The sequence below is a fragment of the Periophthalmus magnuspinnatus genome, chromosome 16 (genome assembly GCF_009829125.3).
Source record: "Periophthalmus magnuspinnatus isolate fPerMag1 chromosome 16, fPerMag1.2.pri, whole genome shotgun sequence".
In the NCBI taxonomy this organism is placed as follows: domain Eukaryota; kingdom Metazoa; phylum Chordata; class Actinopteri; order Gobiiformes; family Gobiidae; genus Periophthalmus; species Periophthalmus magnuspinnatus.
This window is the reverse complement of record NC_047141.1, coordinates 23,181,956-23,199,645: the sequence shown is the minus strand read 5'-3', so window position 1 is coordinate 23,199,645 and position 17,690 is coordinate 23,181,956. Positions and strand designations below refer to the sequence as shown.

Genomic DNA, 17,690 nt, shown 5'->3' with positions numbered 1-17,690 from the left:
TAGTCCTACTTTGTCTAAAAGAGGACTAAACCTGGCCTATAATAGTTTTAAACCATGGCCAAAGTTTAAATCTGGTTCTTGCTGTGAAAAGTTTGAGAACAACCTACTTTAGGCTATTTAAATACATTTTTTCACTAAACGTTTATACAATCTTTGAACAGCAGGGGGCGGTGATGTGCCATGTAGTATTGAGCTGAGAGAGGAAGAAGAGTTGGTGGGAAATTTGACAGTGCGCGAAAAGTCTTCAAACTTATGAACATTTAGCTGCAGACGAGTGCAAAGTTGTTGCCTTAACTTATGAAAACACGAGATGGATCGTTACGTTTTGGTAGTATCTTTCTGCCCAAGCGACGACAACCTGCAAGACAGTAAGTTTCTGTGCAGATTGTGAGGTTAACCCTAAGCTAACTCAGGCTAACTTGTAGCTACAACAATAACACTACCAGTGACATTTGGCATAACTGCATTTATTATTTCCTAATATCTTTTATAATATTTGCCCAAGTTACTAATATCAAGGGTTGTTTTCTGGAGATGATGCTATAATTTTTAATGGCAGGTCTAGCATCACTACAACAAATTTATGACAATCTTGTGAATCTTTCAACGCCTGGATCACTCAATCAGAGTCCCTCATTTCCAGGTTGGTAATATAGTTTCATCATATATTTTTTTTAACTATGCCAAAAATAATATGAATGTGTATTATTATCTCTTTGTTTAGCTTGTTCCCTCAGTGGAAACCCTTCAACTCAAAAATGGTTATTTGCTGTTCAGGCATGTCAAGGACTTACACAGGTTAGTAGAAGAAAATTAGAAAAAAAGAAATTATGAAGCTATTAATTGCTGTTTTGTGATATGGTTTAAAACAGAAACAGAGTTAATTAAATGAATGTTTAATGTGTCAATAAGCAACGCATATACATGTTTAACACACTTTGTCATGTACAATTTTAATGTTATTATGAAATTATGTTTGTGTAGTTCTGCAGCTCTGAATGGGAAGAGCTTGGTACATGTCGCCAGAAGACGCACAGTGAAGAAGAAATATCCACCACCATGGATCTGTGTATTGGCTGTTTGAATGATCAGGAGGCACTGGGTCAGAAGGTCGATGAGGCAATACTGACTGAGTAAGTCTAAGACATGGAGGTGAAAAAATGTTGAAAAAAAATGTGCTGAATGTTGTTTTGAAGATGTGCAAAATTTGAATATCAAGTGCATTTTTGCAATAAGAGCTGATTGAAAATGGAATAAAATATATATGTTGTAAACTTCCAAATAAGGATATATCATCAAATTATGTTTTAGATTTTGTCATTTCACATTTGACATTTGACATTTAAAGACATGCACATTTCTGTTGGGTCGACATAATATAGTCTGAACATTGTTATTAGGATACTAAAAATACATGAATAAATAAGAAATTTAAATATTATTTTTTGTAAATTTTGCTCACCCCTACTAAAACCTTTTTGACCCCTCAATTAAAATAGGTTTAGTCATTCTGAACAAAAACTTGACAAAAAGTAAAACATGAATAATGAAGTTGGCACAAGTTGTTCTTCTGAGCTGCTCTTCTCTTTAAAACAGGCTTTTAGATGAAGCTGCTGAAGGATTACATTCATTATCAGACAAGCTCCCGCCTCCAGGTAGAGTGTCACTCCTTTCGGGCCTTTCAAGATTCCAACTGATATTTTGCATAAAAATGAATAATTGAAAACCTTTTCTTTACTTAAAGGTAAAGCACTGTTGGACGTGGTGATGCTGGGCTCTTCTGCTCAGCCTCCTGCTCCCAAAGAGCTGCTGCCTCTGCTGGGAGCTCTTAAACACATGAGCTGCTGGCACAATGCTCAAATCACCATAGCGACACAGCACTTCAGTGTGTGAGTATCATCCCTCTTTTAAACATAATCCTCCTGTGATTATGGTACTGACTGTAAATGTTCAGTGTACATTTGCGATACGTGTCACCTTCAAACCACTAGGGGGAGTTAGTAGAATAAAATTGGATGTGCTACTGCACTGTTTCCCATTATGGGGGGCCCCCATAGCCTTAAATTCTCTGGCTTAGTCTTAAAACACCTGGACTATACATTTTCATACAAAATCGCTTCTTAATGCCCATTCTTTCATCATAAACATTTACAGGGCTACTATACAGGGCAAAAAGTGACATTTGTACTCCACAAATGACATGACATTAAATTATTATATTTTTTGTGCCACCATAGTCTACCTGTAATCTATGGGAAACATGTGCTGATAATACTATACAAGATATTACAAATGTTGTTTTTTAACTATAGTTTATATGTTTGTATGCCTTGCATCTGAAGAATATTAATCTTGCCTCCTCACACTGAAAAATTCAAAATTCAGTCCATAATGAAGCCTTTGATGGCTTGCTTCTTACAGGTGGCAGAGAGCGGCCTCGTATCTGAGTGCTGGTCTGGTGGAGCCCACAGCATTGGACAGCTGTATTGACCGTAGAGAAATGTGGAGAGGGGCACTGCTTATTAGAGAGAAAAAGGTAACAAAATTGGAGCCATATCGTGAGCCTTCTCAATGTTGATTATTTATAACTCACTCAGAAAGTTTATCATAATATCAGTGGATATTTTAAAAGGTAAATGTTACAAAGAGCATAATGTGTTTTGTAACTTTAGGCTTTGGAGAGAAAAAGATCGCATAAAATTGAGAAGAAAGGTCAAATTTCAGGTTAAGTGTGTTTGTGCTTTTGCAGCTTGCAATCTGCAACCCTTTTTGGTAAAGCTATTTGCCAATTATGAGAAGGTGAACATGGTTTGTGATAGCTTTTGAAGGATGCAGAATGTAGGTTTTAATTGAGTTTAGGATTATTCAAGGTTGTGTTAAAAAAAAAAAAAAAAAAAACTGCTTGAGCTCTGTATGTAGGAGCCAGTTTTTCTTTAGGGCCAGGATTTTTTTGTAGGCTAAAAAACCTCAAAAGAACACAATGTTTTCTTAAAGTCTGTTTTAGCATTTGTACCTTTTTAAAGTTTATATGAAAAAATTAATATTCAGTCCACACAAAGTCAAAGGGTATGTTTTCGAGCATGTTTCTTTTAAATGGAGTAATTTTTACCTCAGCAGGGTATTGGGAGTTATCCTACTGCTGAATAGCAATGGTGAATTCACTTGAGGTCACATAAGGGTCATGGGAACTGTCCCGACTCGCTGTCATCAGCTTCCATTGGAAAGCTTGGTGCTAATTCATCCCCAATGCTGGCAAGGGAGGTTAGCAAAAAATGCGTGTTTGAATATGGCTGATTATGCCAGAATTTTACCTTTATTTATTATTAGTCATTTATTAATAGTATATATGACATTTTAAGAACTTATAAACTTAAACTCAATTACAGTCAAAAAAAAAAAAAAAAGGACAGGACAGATGTGGCTACAGAAGTAGGACACCATGTGTAAAAAAACAAAAAAAAGTACTGCTTTTCATTGTAAAATGTATCTTTTTTTCATCCATCCTGAAGATTTGGCTCCTGAATTCTGGCACTAACAACATGCAAAGTTACTTCTGAACAGATACAATATATTAAAAAAACAACTATATTGCAGTCTCTAATGAGAATTTTGCAGGTGACTGGTTACACATTACCAGCAGACATTTCCACTTATCTGTGCTTTTTCTGTTGTGTTTGGAGGCTGCTGAGGCAAGCGAGAACTTCTCCTTCACTCAAGTGACCTTTTCCAAGTTGCTGTCTTCAGAAATGAGTGGGCTCAGGCAGTCAGTAAAGCTTCACAGTTTGAAAGCGCAGAACAAAAGAGAATACTCTGGGGATCTCTAAACTAAAGAACAACCATTATCACTTTATGTTCAGCAGTTCACAGCATTACACTGCCCTGCGTCATGAAGTCTAGTTTTAAGAGTTTTTAATTTAAAGTATTTTTATACTTGCTGTGTGCTGTCTTAAAACTTAATGCATTGCTAAAGTTCCAATTATTTCATCTGATATCCACCTCTTTTGTATTTCAGTATGTTTCAGAGCTACGTTTTGATGGATTTTCATTGCGTTTGCCCAGCTCATTCCATATCCAGACTTCTCACCCCATAGAGCACAAACTACATCAAGAGGTGAGTTCCTACAACTTTGACTTTGCTAAAGATTTTTATTCCTGGCACAAATTTTCACTTCCTCACTGATTGCTTATACAATTGGATCCAGTTCAAATCAGTTGGCAAAATACTGGGGGGAAAAAAATCAAACATTAACATGACCTCTTGTACCTATATGCCCCTAGTCTCAGATACAAGATTAGACTATAGATTTCTCACTTAAAGGATCTTTCCACCTCAGGCACTTACTGATTCTTTATTTTATGTGCGATGCTTTTATCTTAAAGTGGCAAACATTGTGCTTGTGTTGGTCAGATTGCACATTATACTAAATTGTGTGAGCAAAGGTCTTTATAGCAATTGTAGGCAATTTTGTTCTGTAATGAGTTTTCCGATGTAGATTAATTGCAAATACAATAAGCTCGCAGGAGCTGCTGGTCTTGCATGTTATGTATCATTCATATACATACATGTGCATATACACTGCAGTTATACAGACTAATAGCATCAGGACATAGCAGAACAGATAATTTTCTTCACAGTCAGATAATCATTACTCCTCAAGCACCACAGGACATCCGCACAGCACACACATTGTAATGTTAGTGTGAAATGTGTGCACAAATTGGTATTATGCAGACATTGTACTACAACTACTACTCTTATGATGTTATTGCAGGTAACACAAACAATTTTCACAGCATCGGCATCAGTCACTTCTATATCTAAGCAGTACTGTTGTGATCTTAGCAGACAGCGATATTGTTAATGAAATTTTAATTGTGATCACAATTAGTGCTCCAAACATTGTCTATTCAAACCTCTTCAGAGTGTAATGTTGTACTGTGGAACATTCTTGGCTAAGCAATTATATCGCCATGGAGACAAGCAGGTGGTGGGCACTCCTTGAGAAAAGTTGCATAGTGTGCCTTTGAAATCTCTTTGTGATCTCCAGTTACTTTGAAGACATAAATCTCAAAACATGCAACACTAAAATTCATATTCAAATAACCATGATTATTATTTTACCTATAACTGTGCATCCCTAGCCTACGGTCATGATCATAAACAAAAATAACAACTTATAACAAGTTTTATATTGCCAGTCTGCTGGGATAACATGCCTAAACCCTCCTAAAGCCATTTGCACACAGTAGGCAATGAATTTTTGGCCCACACAATGCAGATGCTTCGTGTCCTGCTGTTTGGGTACAACTTTTGGTTAGAGTTTTTTCGCCCCCACTCTATCAAAAGTAAGCCTCAAGAATTCTGCTAGCTTTCCACTCATTAGTGTACCACAATACACACTAAAATGGCAAATATTGAGAGCTGCTTCAGTTTGTTGCCGAACTTTTCTGCAACTTTAATTGAGGCACTGCAGATCATTAAAATTTCCACAACGTCCCATTTTATAGGCTGCAGTATAGATTTAAAATTTTGTTCTTGTTTCAATTTAAATCAATAAATCATGAGGTCACATTTTATGCAAATAATTTTACATTCGAGATACTCGCCTATGTAATCATCCTAAATGAGACATACAGGCCTATGTTATGCCATGTCCTAAATGAGTACATATGTAGGACAATGAGTTCCAGTATTTATAAGTGATGTGGCATTAATAAAACATGTAAATAATGTAATATTTTCAATTATTGTCAACAACTAATTTTTGGTCCTTTATACAACCTGCTTGCTAGACCTTAAATTAGCTTTGCTGGATAAGATGACTCACCAATGAATTAAATATTTTTTTTCTATCAAACAACTAAACAACTAAATGTAGGGGAAAGGTTTGGTTGCATAAATGTTTCAGCTGAAGGACACACTGAAATGTCTTTTTTCAATTTTACCATTGCCCTCTGTCTCTGTTCACAGGTCTTCCATTACTATGCTCCAGTTTTAGAACTGGTGCAGTTGGTTTCTGTTTCTGATCTGCCCAACTTTGTACCATCCTCAACCACTTTTGAACTGTATCCTTTCTGTGTGCTTTAAATGCATTCTGTAATAACGACTTCTCTCCATGAATATTATTTCAGTGCGTCAGTGTCATTTTAACTCTACTTCAAACTAAGAAAATATTACCTCTTCTTTCAGTTTTGTTCCTTTACTTGTACCATGCAGAGGCTTATCTGGAAAGTCTGCAAAAGCAAAACTGTTCTTAGAACAATTAAGATCACTTCGTGGAAAGGTATTTCTTTGGCTTGAATTGATTAAAGTGCCTGTACTTGAGTTTATTTTCTTCTGGCAAAAATAAATGTCCATTATATTACGTAGTGTATTTTAAATGCAGATAATTATAACGATAACGAAAGCATTTTGTAAAGCTTTTTGGCAATACCTAGACAAGTGGACCAACTTGCAGGGACACTGTTTTGTCAATCAGGCACATTGTTTGCTAAGAATCTTGGGATAACAGCTGCCTGACACTATCCCAGACTGTTGATTCCCTTTCATAATGCATTATAAACTGTGAAGAAAAAGCAAAATGTGGGTGTAGACTGATATGAATGATGTGGAAACAACTGTCTGAGACTATCCCAGACAGTTGTTTCTGTGTCATGGGGCAATATCTGAGTGGTAAAATGGGTGGGCCTAACAGTTCAAACTAAAACATGTTTTTACTTATGTTTCAAAATCCGGTACAGGCCCTTTAAAGTAGTCTCATTATCAACAGTGAATAAATATAAAAATAAATATAAATAAATGTGTTAAATTTTGCCAGTAACTTGTATTGCTCATGTCCAGGTTGGTGCAGTGTTCAGCCTCTCTTGTACAGTCACTTCAATCATCCAGCCTCCTGCTAACTCGCTCTGCTCTCAGCGCTGGAGAGAGTTCCTAGCCACAGGACCAAAATCATCTGGTATGACATGGTTTTCCCTTATTCATTAACCAATTAAGATAATTGATTGTTTGGAAAGCCCATACTATTCTCCCATGGGAAACGCATTGCTAACTAATGCATCATCAATATACTGCAAAAAATAAAATGTTCTTCTAGGGAAGCAAACTCGGAAGTGGGACTAATCAATTTTTAAACACCAGAGGAAATATAACAAAATGCACAATCGAATTCCACTCCAAGGAAGTGTGTGCTGTGATGTTGCATACTATTGTGTCTGTTAGGGTTGTATTGATGTTTCATTAGGTAATAGTATGGTAAGTCATGAACAACAGAGAGAAGTCTACAAGAGTCAATAGTTGAAAGGTGTTTGAATGGTAACTGCACTAATTCCTCTGATCACTTTCTTTTACACTTGATACACACTTCATTTAACTCTAAGTAAATCACTGGTTAACGGTCTGTAATAGTGGCTAAATACATTGTACTTACTTAGGTTAGAGGTGAAGGTTTTGGGTATTGGGTTGTTATTACAGGTTGTTACTGTATAGAGGTGTAAAAAAAAAAAAAATCTATGCCCAGATAATGATCAGTACTAAATCTAATATTGAAACTAGATACTCATTTAAGTTCATTAAGTATCTATATTGAAAACAATAAGTAAGTGGACCTTTCCTTAACAGTTTTAGATTAATCTTAGAACAGGTATGAGAACACATGGTAATTTTTTGTGTTTAAAATCACATTCTACCAATATAAAGAGTCTTTTTATTATCATTGTGGCATTGAAAGTATCCTGTATGTATCAAACATGGAATTTCAGTATTATGACATACACTATCACATTGTATATAATGAGGTAGGTTTAACGCTTAAAGTCTAGTATAAAATAAATTGCAACCATTCTTTTCTCTGTCCAGTTCCTGAGACTGAGGTCAAAGGTGAGAGCTCACACTACTTCCTGTGGGTCCAGGGCTCGGACAACCCCAGCGGCGCCTGTATAGTCCGAATGTTGAACTCTGACAATCAGCTCAATGGGTCTGCTGCCATGACGACAGTGATGGCGCTGCTGCGGGAGCCTTCTTTACCTGCGACAGGTATTACATTTTTGGTATTTTACGGAGTCTGACAGAGACTGTAGGAGGACAGAGAAGTGGAGACATAGGGTGCATTTATGAATTTAAATGGAGGCTCCTTAAATTTCTGCATTGTCTTTTAACATGGAGTCACCTGGAAACAATTTGAAATATTTAAAGACTAAAATTGTAATTCTAAAACTGATATTGTGTTTTGATTAGTTTAAGTCTTTAAATTGATGGCATCTCTGTATGTCGCAAAGTATTTTGTTATTAAAAGGGTAGGGTTGTTGAAGATTACTATGTAGTTTATGGATAAATGGGAACCAGTTGCACCTCAGCATGGAACATGGTTCAGCATCTAATCACACTGTTTCAGCTATTGCAGCACAAAATATCAGTTTTACTAAAAAAAATTTTTTTTTTTTTGCTTCCATCTCCAGGAGATGCTGTTAGCAAAATAGTTCGCCTCCTGCCTTGCCTTCAAGGAGATTACATGCTCAGGAGAGAGAGGAGGGTGGCTCAAGTTCAAACTCTTGTTCTTAAGGAATATCTGAGTAAGTAATTATTTTAACCTTCTGAATAAAAAAGTATCTAGAATGCTGAGGGTGACTATTAAACTTGCCTTGATAGTTGAGATAATTGATTGTGTTTAATCTTTAAAAGTTTGACTGCTCCTAATTTACAGTAGTTTAAGAAGAGTTGCTTTTTCTTTCAATATTCCCTGCGCTATAACTTAAAATTATTAGCATTATTAGCATTTGCCTTGAAGAGCTTTTTCATTTAAATATGAATTGTATATAAATCAACAGACTGCAGTATGTATTTTTGCCCCTAATAAATCTGACTTTTATTTTTAGGGGGAAATGTTGGTTTCCAATGTCTGATTCTGATTCAATGGCTTATATTTGAATGAATTACTAAAACACTAAACCTATGGGTAGATAAATGGTCTCTCAGTACCACCCCTTAATATGAGTACATTTTGTTTTATCCCTTCCTGTACTGTTGGTTACTCTTTCCTTTGTGTCTAGAAAAGAGACAGGACACGACCGCAGTGCCAGTCGGCGAGTTGAAGGCTCTTCTGAATGTGGCCAGGGAGCAGTGTCTGAAGGTGATGGACTCCTCTCTACCCTCCTCTGCTCACACAGGCTACCAGGCCAGAGCTGCTGCTGCTGCTACTGCTCAGAACTCAGGTATAAGGTCATACTTGGTCAAATCACAAACCACTTTGTCAGAAAAAAAATGTCTACCAGTATTTCATAAACTCTCCATCAGCAACCAGTTATAGTAATATATCCAAAAGATCATTCAACATAGAAGTATTTAATAGACTTTCATATTTATTTTTCATACAAATTTATTAAGTGTCACATTTTAAAAACAAATGGTAATGTAATACAATAAATAGCGTCCCATAAAAGAAACAGGGCCTGAAGGCAGTGCTAAATCTCCACACAGTAAAACATGGTGCTAAAAATGCCCCTTAAGGCCATGAATATACTTCATTCGACTTGCAAGGTTTGATATGATACTTGTTTTCTTAGCTGAAATAACTATTTATTAAATGAGTAGAGGGTGAATCTAATCACGCAAACCAGACCGTAAAATATGGCAATGGATCATGGAAAAACTAATGATTACAGTCATTTAGCTCATAATCCAAGTCACAAGTATTCAAACTATTATTTGCTTTGACTGTTGTAAACAAACTCTACAAGTGGAAAGGTACAATTCATGGGCAACTTTTCCACTTGAAGAAATACATAGGGCTATGTAATTGTTGTTGAAATTGTATTAATTTTACAGCCCTGCAGTAAAGTATACTTACTGTATATCATGGACATAGAGTGCAAACTGTGTAAACTAGGTATTCGCTCATGTTATTTCCCACCCTCTTCTCTGATAAAAGGAATGCCCCTTGTGCAGTAAACAGCTTTAGTAATCCATCAAGAATGTCTGCCTCCATCTCCTAGAGCCGTGAATGACAGTGGTGTGGGCTGTCCAACCTCTTCATACTGTATAATGTTCAACTCCTTGGGCCATTTCTCTACACTAAAAGCTGTGTTATCAATAAGGCATCTGTATCCAGTTTTATCGCGTATTATGTCTTTAGTGAGAGAGAATATAATCTTCCTGCCAAAACACAAGAAAAATGCAAGGTTGCTGATTTTTGGCCAGAGATTTCTCCTTCTCAAGGTCCTGTCTGCCAAGAGCTCAGCGTGGTGACCTGGTATAACTGATAACCTCTACAATCCATCATACTGGCCAAGAAACAAGAAATGCGCTCACAAAAGGGGGTTGTGTATACTGAAGCATACTATGAAAGCCTAAAAATCTGTTTAAAATGTAAAATTTTACACAATATTACACAAAATTGATTCTTGTGAGCTTTAAATCATGTTATAATGTTGCTATTCCATCAAAAATATACCTGGAGTGGTAGTTTTCAAGTTAGCAGCTACCTTTTACCTTTTGTTCAGTAGAGATTGGCAGTTCCAGGGCTGAAATTATCCAAATGATTCTAGTGAAGGTGTATGGAGTTTAAAAACACAGTGGAGCACTTCCTGTATTACCACATGACATCACAAGATGGAGTATTTTCTGTTTGAGAGAGTAGCCTCAGCCTTAATATGCAGGGTTTGTATGTAAAACATGTGACTGAAAAAAAACACAACTCCAGCTATGTTTTTGATGAGGAAACGACATAACAGAGCAGAAAATAGCGTAATACCGGCCCTTTAAATTGTAAAAATTGAATTCAATTTTTAATTGAAAAAAGTTTTAATATAAGCCATAAACCATAAGCTGTTTAGATTTTTTTTATGTAGTTACTGGGCACAATTTCAGTACATTTATAAAGCACCTGCTCCTTGTTTCATAAATTATGTCATTTAAACATGTGATTTCAAAGACATTTATTGTGGCAACTGGTCATTTCCAGATTTTCAAACAAGCTCTCAGCAGCAGACTGACTGGCCTGAAAGAAGTGTCCTCCATAACATTGAGAGCATGCAGAGGAGACGGCAGAAAAAGAGGTAAATTGTTTATTCTAATAGTTCCTTTATATTGCGCCACAAATTATAGGTAATTTTCAGTTGTATTTTTGTGTCAGATTTGGTCTGTTAGGTCCAGGGTCCTCTGACAGCCTGCTGGGTCCTAAAGACAGTCAGAAGAGCTCTATGGCTTTGTTGGATGCCAAAGAGCTGCTGCGACACTTCACGGCTGACGGCACGCCCACCGGGGAGCTCCAGCCACTGCCGCTGAACAGAGGGTAGGCACAGTGTGGTATCACAGAGCAGTGTTAACTTTGTAGACTAAATGATTTTCATCATAATTTTGCCAATGTCATATTTTTGCTGACTAAAACTAAATTACAATTAATTGAAAACTAATATATTTTTGTCAACTAAAAGTGCAGATATTTTTGTTGAATAATAACAACTAAACAGACAGACAGAACAGACAGAAACGAGTGGAGACTAGATCCAAATTTCACTTTTCAATTCCAGAAACCCACAACATTCAAGAATTGGTTAACAAAATCTTGAACTAGATTAATAATCCTTGACAAAATTAACACTGTCCCAGAAGGGTCAGTGAGTGAGGTGAGCCATGGTTAAGAGGAGACTGGGAGTTGAGACAAAACACAGGAACAGGAAGACAGATCTATATTCTGACATGAAACAAATGGCCCCATACTATCTGCATGAAAAACCTCTGTATTTATTAGTTTTCTCACTTGCTTCTAACATGATAATGAGTCTGTAATGAGCATTTGATTATAATCATTTGTCTTGCCGACACAAAATAAAGTGTTATGTTAAAAGAAGCTTAGCTCGGAATACTGGATGAAAAATGTGCTAAACACTAAATGTGCTGTTTGTTTGTTGTGTGTTTTTTATAAGAAAATTATACCTTGTCCTTGACCTACACCTTTTCTTTTGCTTTTGTCTCACTTTTCCTGCCCTCATTTCTATGTTCAGAAATAATGTATTCCAGCTCTCACCAGACGTGTCTCCTGGCAAAGTCAGACACATGCCCTTCAGCAAAGCCTCCGCCACTCATTACCACGGCATAGAGTAAGTGTGACTGTGCGTCTGAGTAAAAGCCATTCAAGGTACATGTCCATAAACTTCATTTTTACATTGTTAATCTTAAGGTTCTGTTTGGATAACCTGCGTTCCTTGGACAGAGATCAGTCATTTGTGCGTCTGCAGTCTCGTCTGATACGCTTCGAGACCCAAACCACCTGCACCAAAGAACCAGGTGCCCTCCCTTTTGCTCTAAGCCCCGCCCCTTCACCCTCAGTGATGTCAGAACCAGGAAGTGTGCATGATGGAGAGATGCTGCAAAATGTAGATGTGGCCCGACTAAAACGCAGGTCATGGGATAAGGAGATTGTTGTAGGATATCCACGCAAGAGGTATGAACCCCTTTGACTACAAGCACAGTAATAGAACTAGTGCTCACTGTTCAAGTTTACCAGACATCCACAATTATGTTTAACAATTCACTTTAAAAATACATTTTCTGATTTTCCAAAGACTCGTTAAGTCCGAAAGCAGTGACTCGCTCTGTTCCCAGAGCAGTGGCAGCAGTGGGACACACCCTACAATCCGATCACTCAGAAGACAGACTGGCAGATCTCAGTCCACCACTTCAGCCCTGACCTCCTCCTCTACAGGACACTCATCCTCAGGTAAAAACATCTTACAAAGTTTTAATGTAGTTGCCAATGTTTTCATTGGATTCATTTGGTTAATTCTGTGACAAATATTTTCCAGATGCAGTGAACGTAGCTACAACTGACAATCCTAAAGCTCCACAGCATAAGACTCAAACACAGACAGAGGACAAAGCATCAAAAGAATCCCGTTCCCAGAAACACAACAGGGTGAGTGTAACATCCACATTTGGCCCATTACTTTACTTAAATAAGATAATATTCAGACACAGTACATGTTTTTGTATAAGCACATTATTTGAAAACCCTTTCATGAAATAATATGCCTGCCAACAAGAGCCAGTACGCATGTCTTTTTGAAGAACCAATCACCTTGTCTTATGTAAATAAATTCAAGATGCATGCCTTACAGTATGTTTTGCATGTTATCACTGTGAATGCCTCAAATTAATTATAGTGTAAAAGCACTTTGAGTTACAATTCATCATACCTTCCGCCAATGTTTTACCTATTTTTTTACACACAGAAACACGAGCCATGATTTCTTCTTCTTTTTCTAATCTGCATTTTGTCCTTGACTTGTTCTGATTTGTGATTTTCTTGCAAACACGCTTATCATTCAAACTGCAAAAGAAGGAACCTTTGACCTTATTCACAAATAATGATTGCGGCTTTTCAGAGCAGATTTAAAAGTTACCACTCTAGTGCTTATGAGCCTGAACCTGCTGTTACTCATAATAATTTATAGCTACCCTCTGAATAGTTACAAGATTAAAAGCAGGTATTTATTTAGGAATGTGCTTGTTTTTTTTCACTGCCGACACCTCCAGTAAAATAGTATGTTTGAAGACTGCTCCGGGCATGAGTAGTACAGTGCAAGGACATTCCCAGAAGTCAAGACATTTTGCAACTATCTAAAATTAGTTTCTCTGAACCAGGATAGCATTGGGGGGATAGGGAATAAACTGAGCCCAATGTTTGATTTTTGCGATTGTTCTTTGACAAATATACGTGTGTGTGTTTTGTGCGTTCTCAGATGCTGCAGGAAGTGGTGGCTAAAACACTGAAACACCACGGGATCATTTCTGAACATAAGTGCTTTGAGGCCTGCAGCAAAAGATTGTTTGATATCTCCAAATTCTATCTCAAGGTTAGTTTTGCACTGCCCACACAGCCCCAGTGACGCCTTTTTGTTGGCATTGTTTCTTATATAAAACTAAAGCATTGATCATATTCTGTTTAGTTGAAAGTAACTCACAACAAATCAGAAGTTTTGGTCATAACAAAATGTACAAAACTATGGCATGAACACATAACATAATGCTAACAAATTCTGTAAAAAACATGTAGAGAAAGGATTCATCTGTGTAAACACTGACTAAAATGTTTCTACATCAAATATACTTTCTTTATGTAACTGAACAAGACATAGTTTATGCCTCCTTGTAAGCTGAAATCTTTTCATGGACCCCCTGCCAAGTGCCCACATGTTCCCTCTGGTGTCTCTGCACCCGTTGGGAAACTGTAATCTACCCAACTGTAGCTTTACACATATTTGTGACCTTCTTTTGGGTTTTTGTGTGTGTGTGTGTGTGTTTTAGCTCTTCCTGTCTAACTAGACTCATGTGGGTAGAAGCAATCAGTAAGGCTTTATCAAAATATTCATGAAGTCTATTATGCCATGGTGTATCAAAATATCTACATTATTGTGGTGTTTTGTTTAAAAAAATGCATAATTAGAATAGTGAATAAGCAATTTGAAAATATGGACAGTTTATTTTGAATAATTTTGTAATGTAATCTTTAATGTTGGCGTAATATTAGGACTTAAATCTCTGAACTATACCATACAAATTCAGCCTTGTTAATTTAGCTGTGTCTCATTTCACATGCCCCATTTTTGACATTTGATTTCAGGATCTCAAAACATCTCGGGGTCTGCATGAAGAGATGAAAAAGGCCGCCAGCAGCAACGTCAAACAAGTAAAAGCACTCATCACAGTGTGTGCGTCACTTAGTTCTCTCTGGTTCCTTGTTAACACACTTTCTGATTTTAGGTCATTGATTGGGTGCTGGAGAAATACTCTAAGAAGTGAAGATAAGTTTAAAGTGGAACATTTTAAAATTATTTTGTTGATTATGTTTATGTATTTTGTACATATTTTACAATTTTAAGTGTCAAATTAAGTTGGCTTTACAATTTAATTTCATTTAAATTGATTCATTTTATATTTGAATCACCTACAGTATTTTATTTTGTAGTCATATAATGTTTTTATATAAGTCAGGGATAAACATAATTTTGAACTGTGTATATATAGTATATTTATATGTAAGTATCTTAATAATTTTCTTTTTCCTGTGTTTGATCTATATATGTCAGTTACAGAATAAAGGGGTCATGAACTTATCTTGTGGGTAGTACACCCGTGAATAGCATGAGTGGGTTAAGCTAGAATAGATCTTGTCCTAAAACAATATATATTGTAACGTGTGGGCAGACTGCCGCAGTACTTATTATTTACCCACATCAAAGGAAGCCACAGACAAGGTTGAATATTGCTGAAATAATTGACACTCTTTTCCATATCTTACTCATAGATACCCTTATTATGATCCACTTTTATTTTTTGCATATTTTCCATTTATTAGCTCAAATTATAGGTTTGGTTTATTTGTAGTGTTTTGTTATTGGTAAGCAATATTATCATTTCTTTCTTAACAGTTTGCTGAATTTTAGTACTTCCTGTTCAAGGCCACTAAACACATATTGATAAAATATGTCCTTGTTTTAGTAGATCCCTGCAGTATCCAAAGCTGCAGACATATCATTATTTTACCACTTTTCTCACATTAATATGACACCGGGGCTTTTTATATTTGCATTGAATATCTTAGCAGGGAAATTTCTTCTCAGCAAAGTAAAGTATTAAAATTACCCTAAAAGACCAAGACTAAAATGCAATTTTGACAAAAATATTAGTCTTTCACCAAGGACGAATATGCTTGCCGGTGAAACTGTTAACAGCCTCATCTGGTTGGGCAGAAATTTCAATTTATAAGAAAGCAGTTTATCTATCTCCCTAGGAACAGGTGTAAAAAGTTAATTTCTGTCTCAGTTCTGGGCTGTCTGTTGGGGAGCCAATTTTCACAATATGGTGATTCTTGGATCATCGCCACTCAGTAAAGCCATCTGTTGATAATGCCTTTAATTGCCTGAGCTTTGTCAACCGTAAAACTAGCAATAAAGCTTTGTGCTGCTTTTTATAGACTCACAACAATAGTAGACTCCTAGTATAATGTGCACATTGTGTAGAAATAAAATGTGATAGGGACATTTCTATTACAAACTACTCTATTGATTCAAGCAGGATTTGTTCTGTGGATAGTAGCAGACCCGAATCAATGACTTCATGAAATAAGCGGATTTGGGCTACAAGAGAGAGGATTAATTAATAACTAGGTCTGCTGCACCCAGTGAGCTAATAGGTGTGTGCCAAGCCTGCCTCAGAATATCCTGGTATCGATTCTTCGAGTACCAGAGAAGAAATTATTTGACACTGTTGATCATGGGATCCTCTTACAGAGACTGGAGGACTGGGTGGGCATCTCTGGTACGGCACTAAACTGGTTCAAGTCCTATTTAGAAAACAGGGAGTACTTTGTTGAAATTGGAAAATGTATATCAGATAAAATGTCCCTGACCTGTGGGGTGCCCCAGGGTTCAATCCTGGGACCCCTGCTGTTCAATCTCTACATGCTGCCATTAGGCCAGTTAATACGCAGCAATAATGGGTCTTACCACAACTATGCAGATGACACTCAGATCTATGTCTCACTAGCAGCAGGTGAATATGGACCAGTGGATTCACTCTGCCACTGCATCCAACAGATCAGTGTGTGGATGCAAAACAACTTTCTTCTGCTAAACTCAGACAAGACTGAAGTTATCATCTTTGGCCCACAGAAACATAGAGAAAGTGTCAGCAGTCACCTCCAGTCTCTCTCTCTAAAACCTTCAAATCAGGCTAGAAATCTAGGGGTAATAATGGACTCAGACTTGAACTTTAACAGCCACATCAAATCAATAACATCTGCAGCTTTTTACCATCTAAAAAACATTGCAAAAATCAAAGGTATACTGTCAAAGCCAGACTTAGAGAGACTTATCCATGCATTTGTCTCCAGTAGGTTAGACTACTGTAACGGCCTGCTCACTGGCCTCTCCAAACGAGCCTTAACACAGCTGCAGTACATCCAGAATGCTGCTGCTCGGGTCCTGACTAGAACCAGGAAGTATGAGCACATAAGTCCTGTGCTCAGGTCTCTGCACTGGCTTCCTGTAGCTCAAAGAATAGACTTTAAAGCAGCTCTGCTTGTGTATAAGTCTCTCCATGGCCTAAGTCCAAAGTATATCTCCGATATGTTAGTGCCATATGAACCATCTCGCAATTTGAGGACTTCAGGGATCGGCCTCCTGCTGGTGCCCAGAGTCAGGACTAAACATGGGGAATCAGCGTTTAAATTTTATGCAGCTAAAACTTGGAACAGTCTTCCTGAAGATGTGAGACAGGCCTCTACTTTGACAATGTTTAAATCCAGACTCAAAACAGTTCTGTTTAGCTGTGCATATGACTGACAGGTTTTTATTCTGCACTCTTCTCTTTTAATGTTGATTTTATGATGATTATTTGTGATTATTTATGTTTGATTTGTGTGATTTTAATGTCTTTCTTATTCTGTAAAGCACTTTGAATTACCTTGTGTACGAATTGTGCTATACAAATAAACTTGCCTTGCCTTGCCTTGAAATGATAGTCGCTTCTTTCAAGTTAGGATGTGTTAGTAGATTGTAAAGGGAGCTGGATGTGCAGTTGTGGTAATACATTTACCACTATAGACGCTTTAGCCGTATTCAGGTGCAGTACAAGTTCTTATTTAGTTAAATGTGCACTTTTGTAACTGTCCTGCATGTCTTTGCTTTTTATTTTG

General features: G+C 36.9%; 1 protein-coding gene across 1 annotated transcript; it reads left to right on the top strand.

The window, feature by feature from the left end:
* Positions 1-165: 165 nt before the first annotated feature.
* On the top strand, positions 166-16,967 carry mtbp (MDM2 binding protein). The gene is made up of 23 exons (XM_055227709.1): positions 166-368; positions 560-643; positions 725-798; positions 985-1,133; positions 1,597-1,655; positions 1,745-1,889; positions 2,422-2,536; positions 4,013-4,111; positions 5,972-6,066; positions 6,218-6,284; positions 6,842-6,956; positions 7,856-8,032; positions 8,455-8,568; positions 9,046-9,207; positions 10,956-11,049; positions 11,127-11,285; positions 11,998-12,093; positions 12,174-12,437; positions 12,559-12,713; positions 12,799-12,908; positions 13,735-13,848; positions 14,616-14,681; positions 14,756-16,967. The coding sequence occupies exons 1-23, from the start codon at positions 311-313 to the stop codon at positions 14,792-14,794; spliced, it is 2,610 nt and encodes an 869-aa protein (XP_055083684.1). The 5' UTR covers positions 166-310; the 3' UTR covers positions 14,795-16,967.
* The last annotated feature ends 723 nt before the right edge of the window (positions 16,968-17,690 follow it).

Coding starts and splice junctions, on each gene's coding strand:
- mtbp (XM_055227709.1), top strand. CDS start 311: ATGGATCGTTACGTTTTGGTAGTATCTTTCTGCCCAAGCGACGACAAC. Junction 8,569..9,045: donor TGTTCTTAAGGAATATCTGA/GTAAGTAATTAT, acceptor CTTTGTGTCTAG/AAAAGAGACAGGACACGACC. Junction 11,286..11,997: donor CCACTGCCGCTGAACAGAGG/GTAGGCACAGTG, acceptor TTCTATGTTCAG/AAATAATGTATTCCAGCTCT.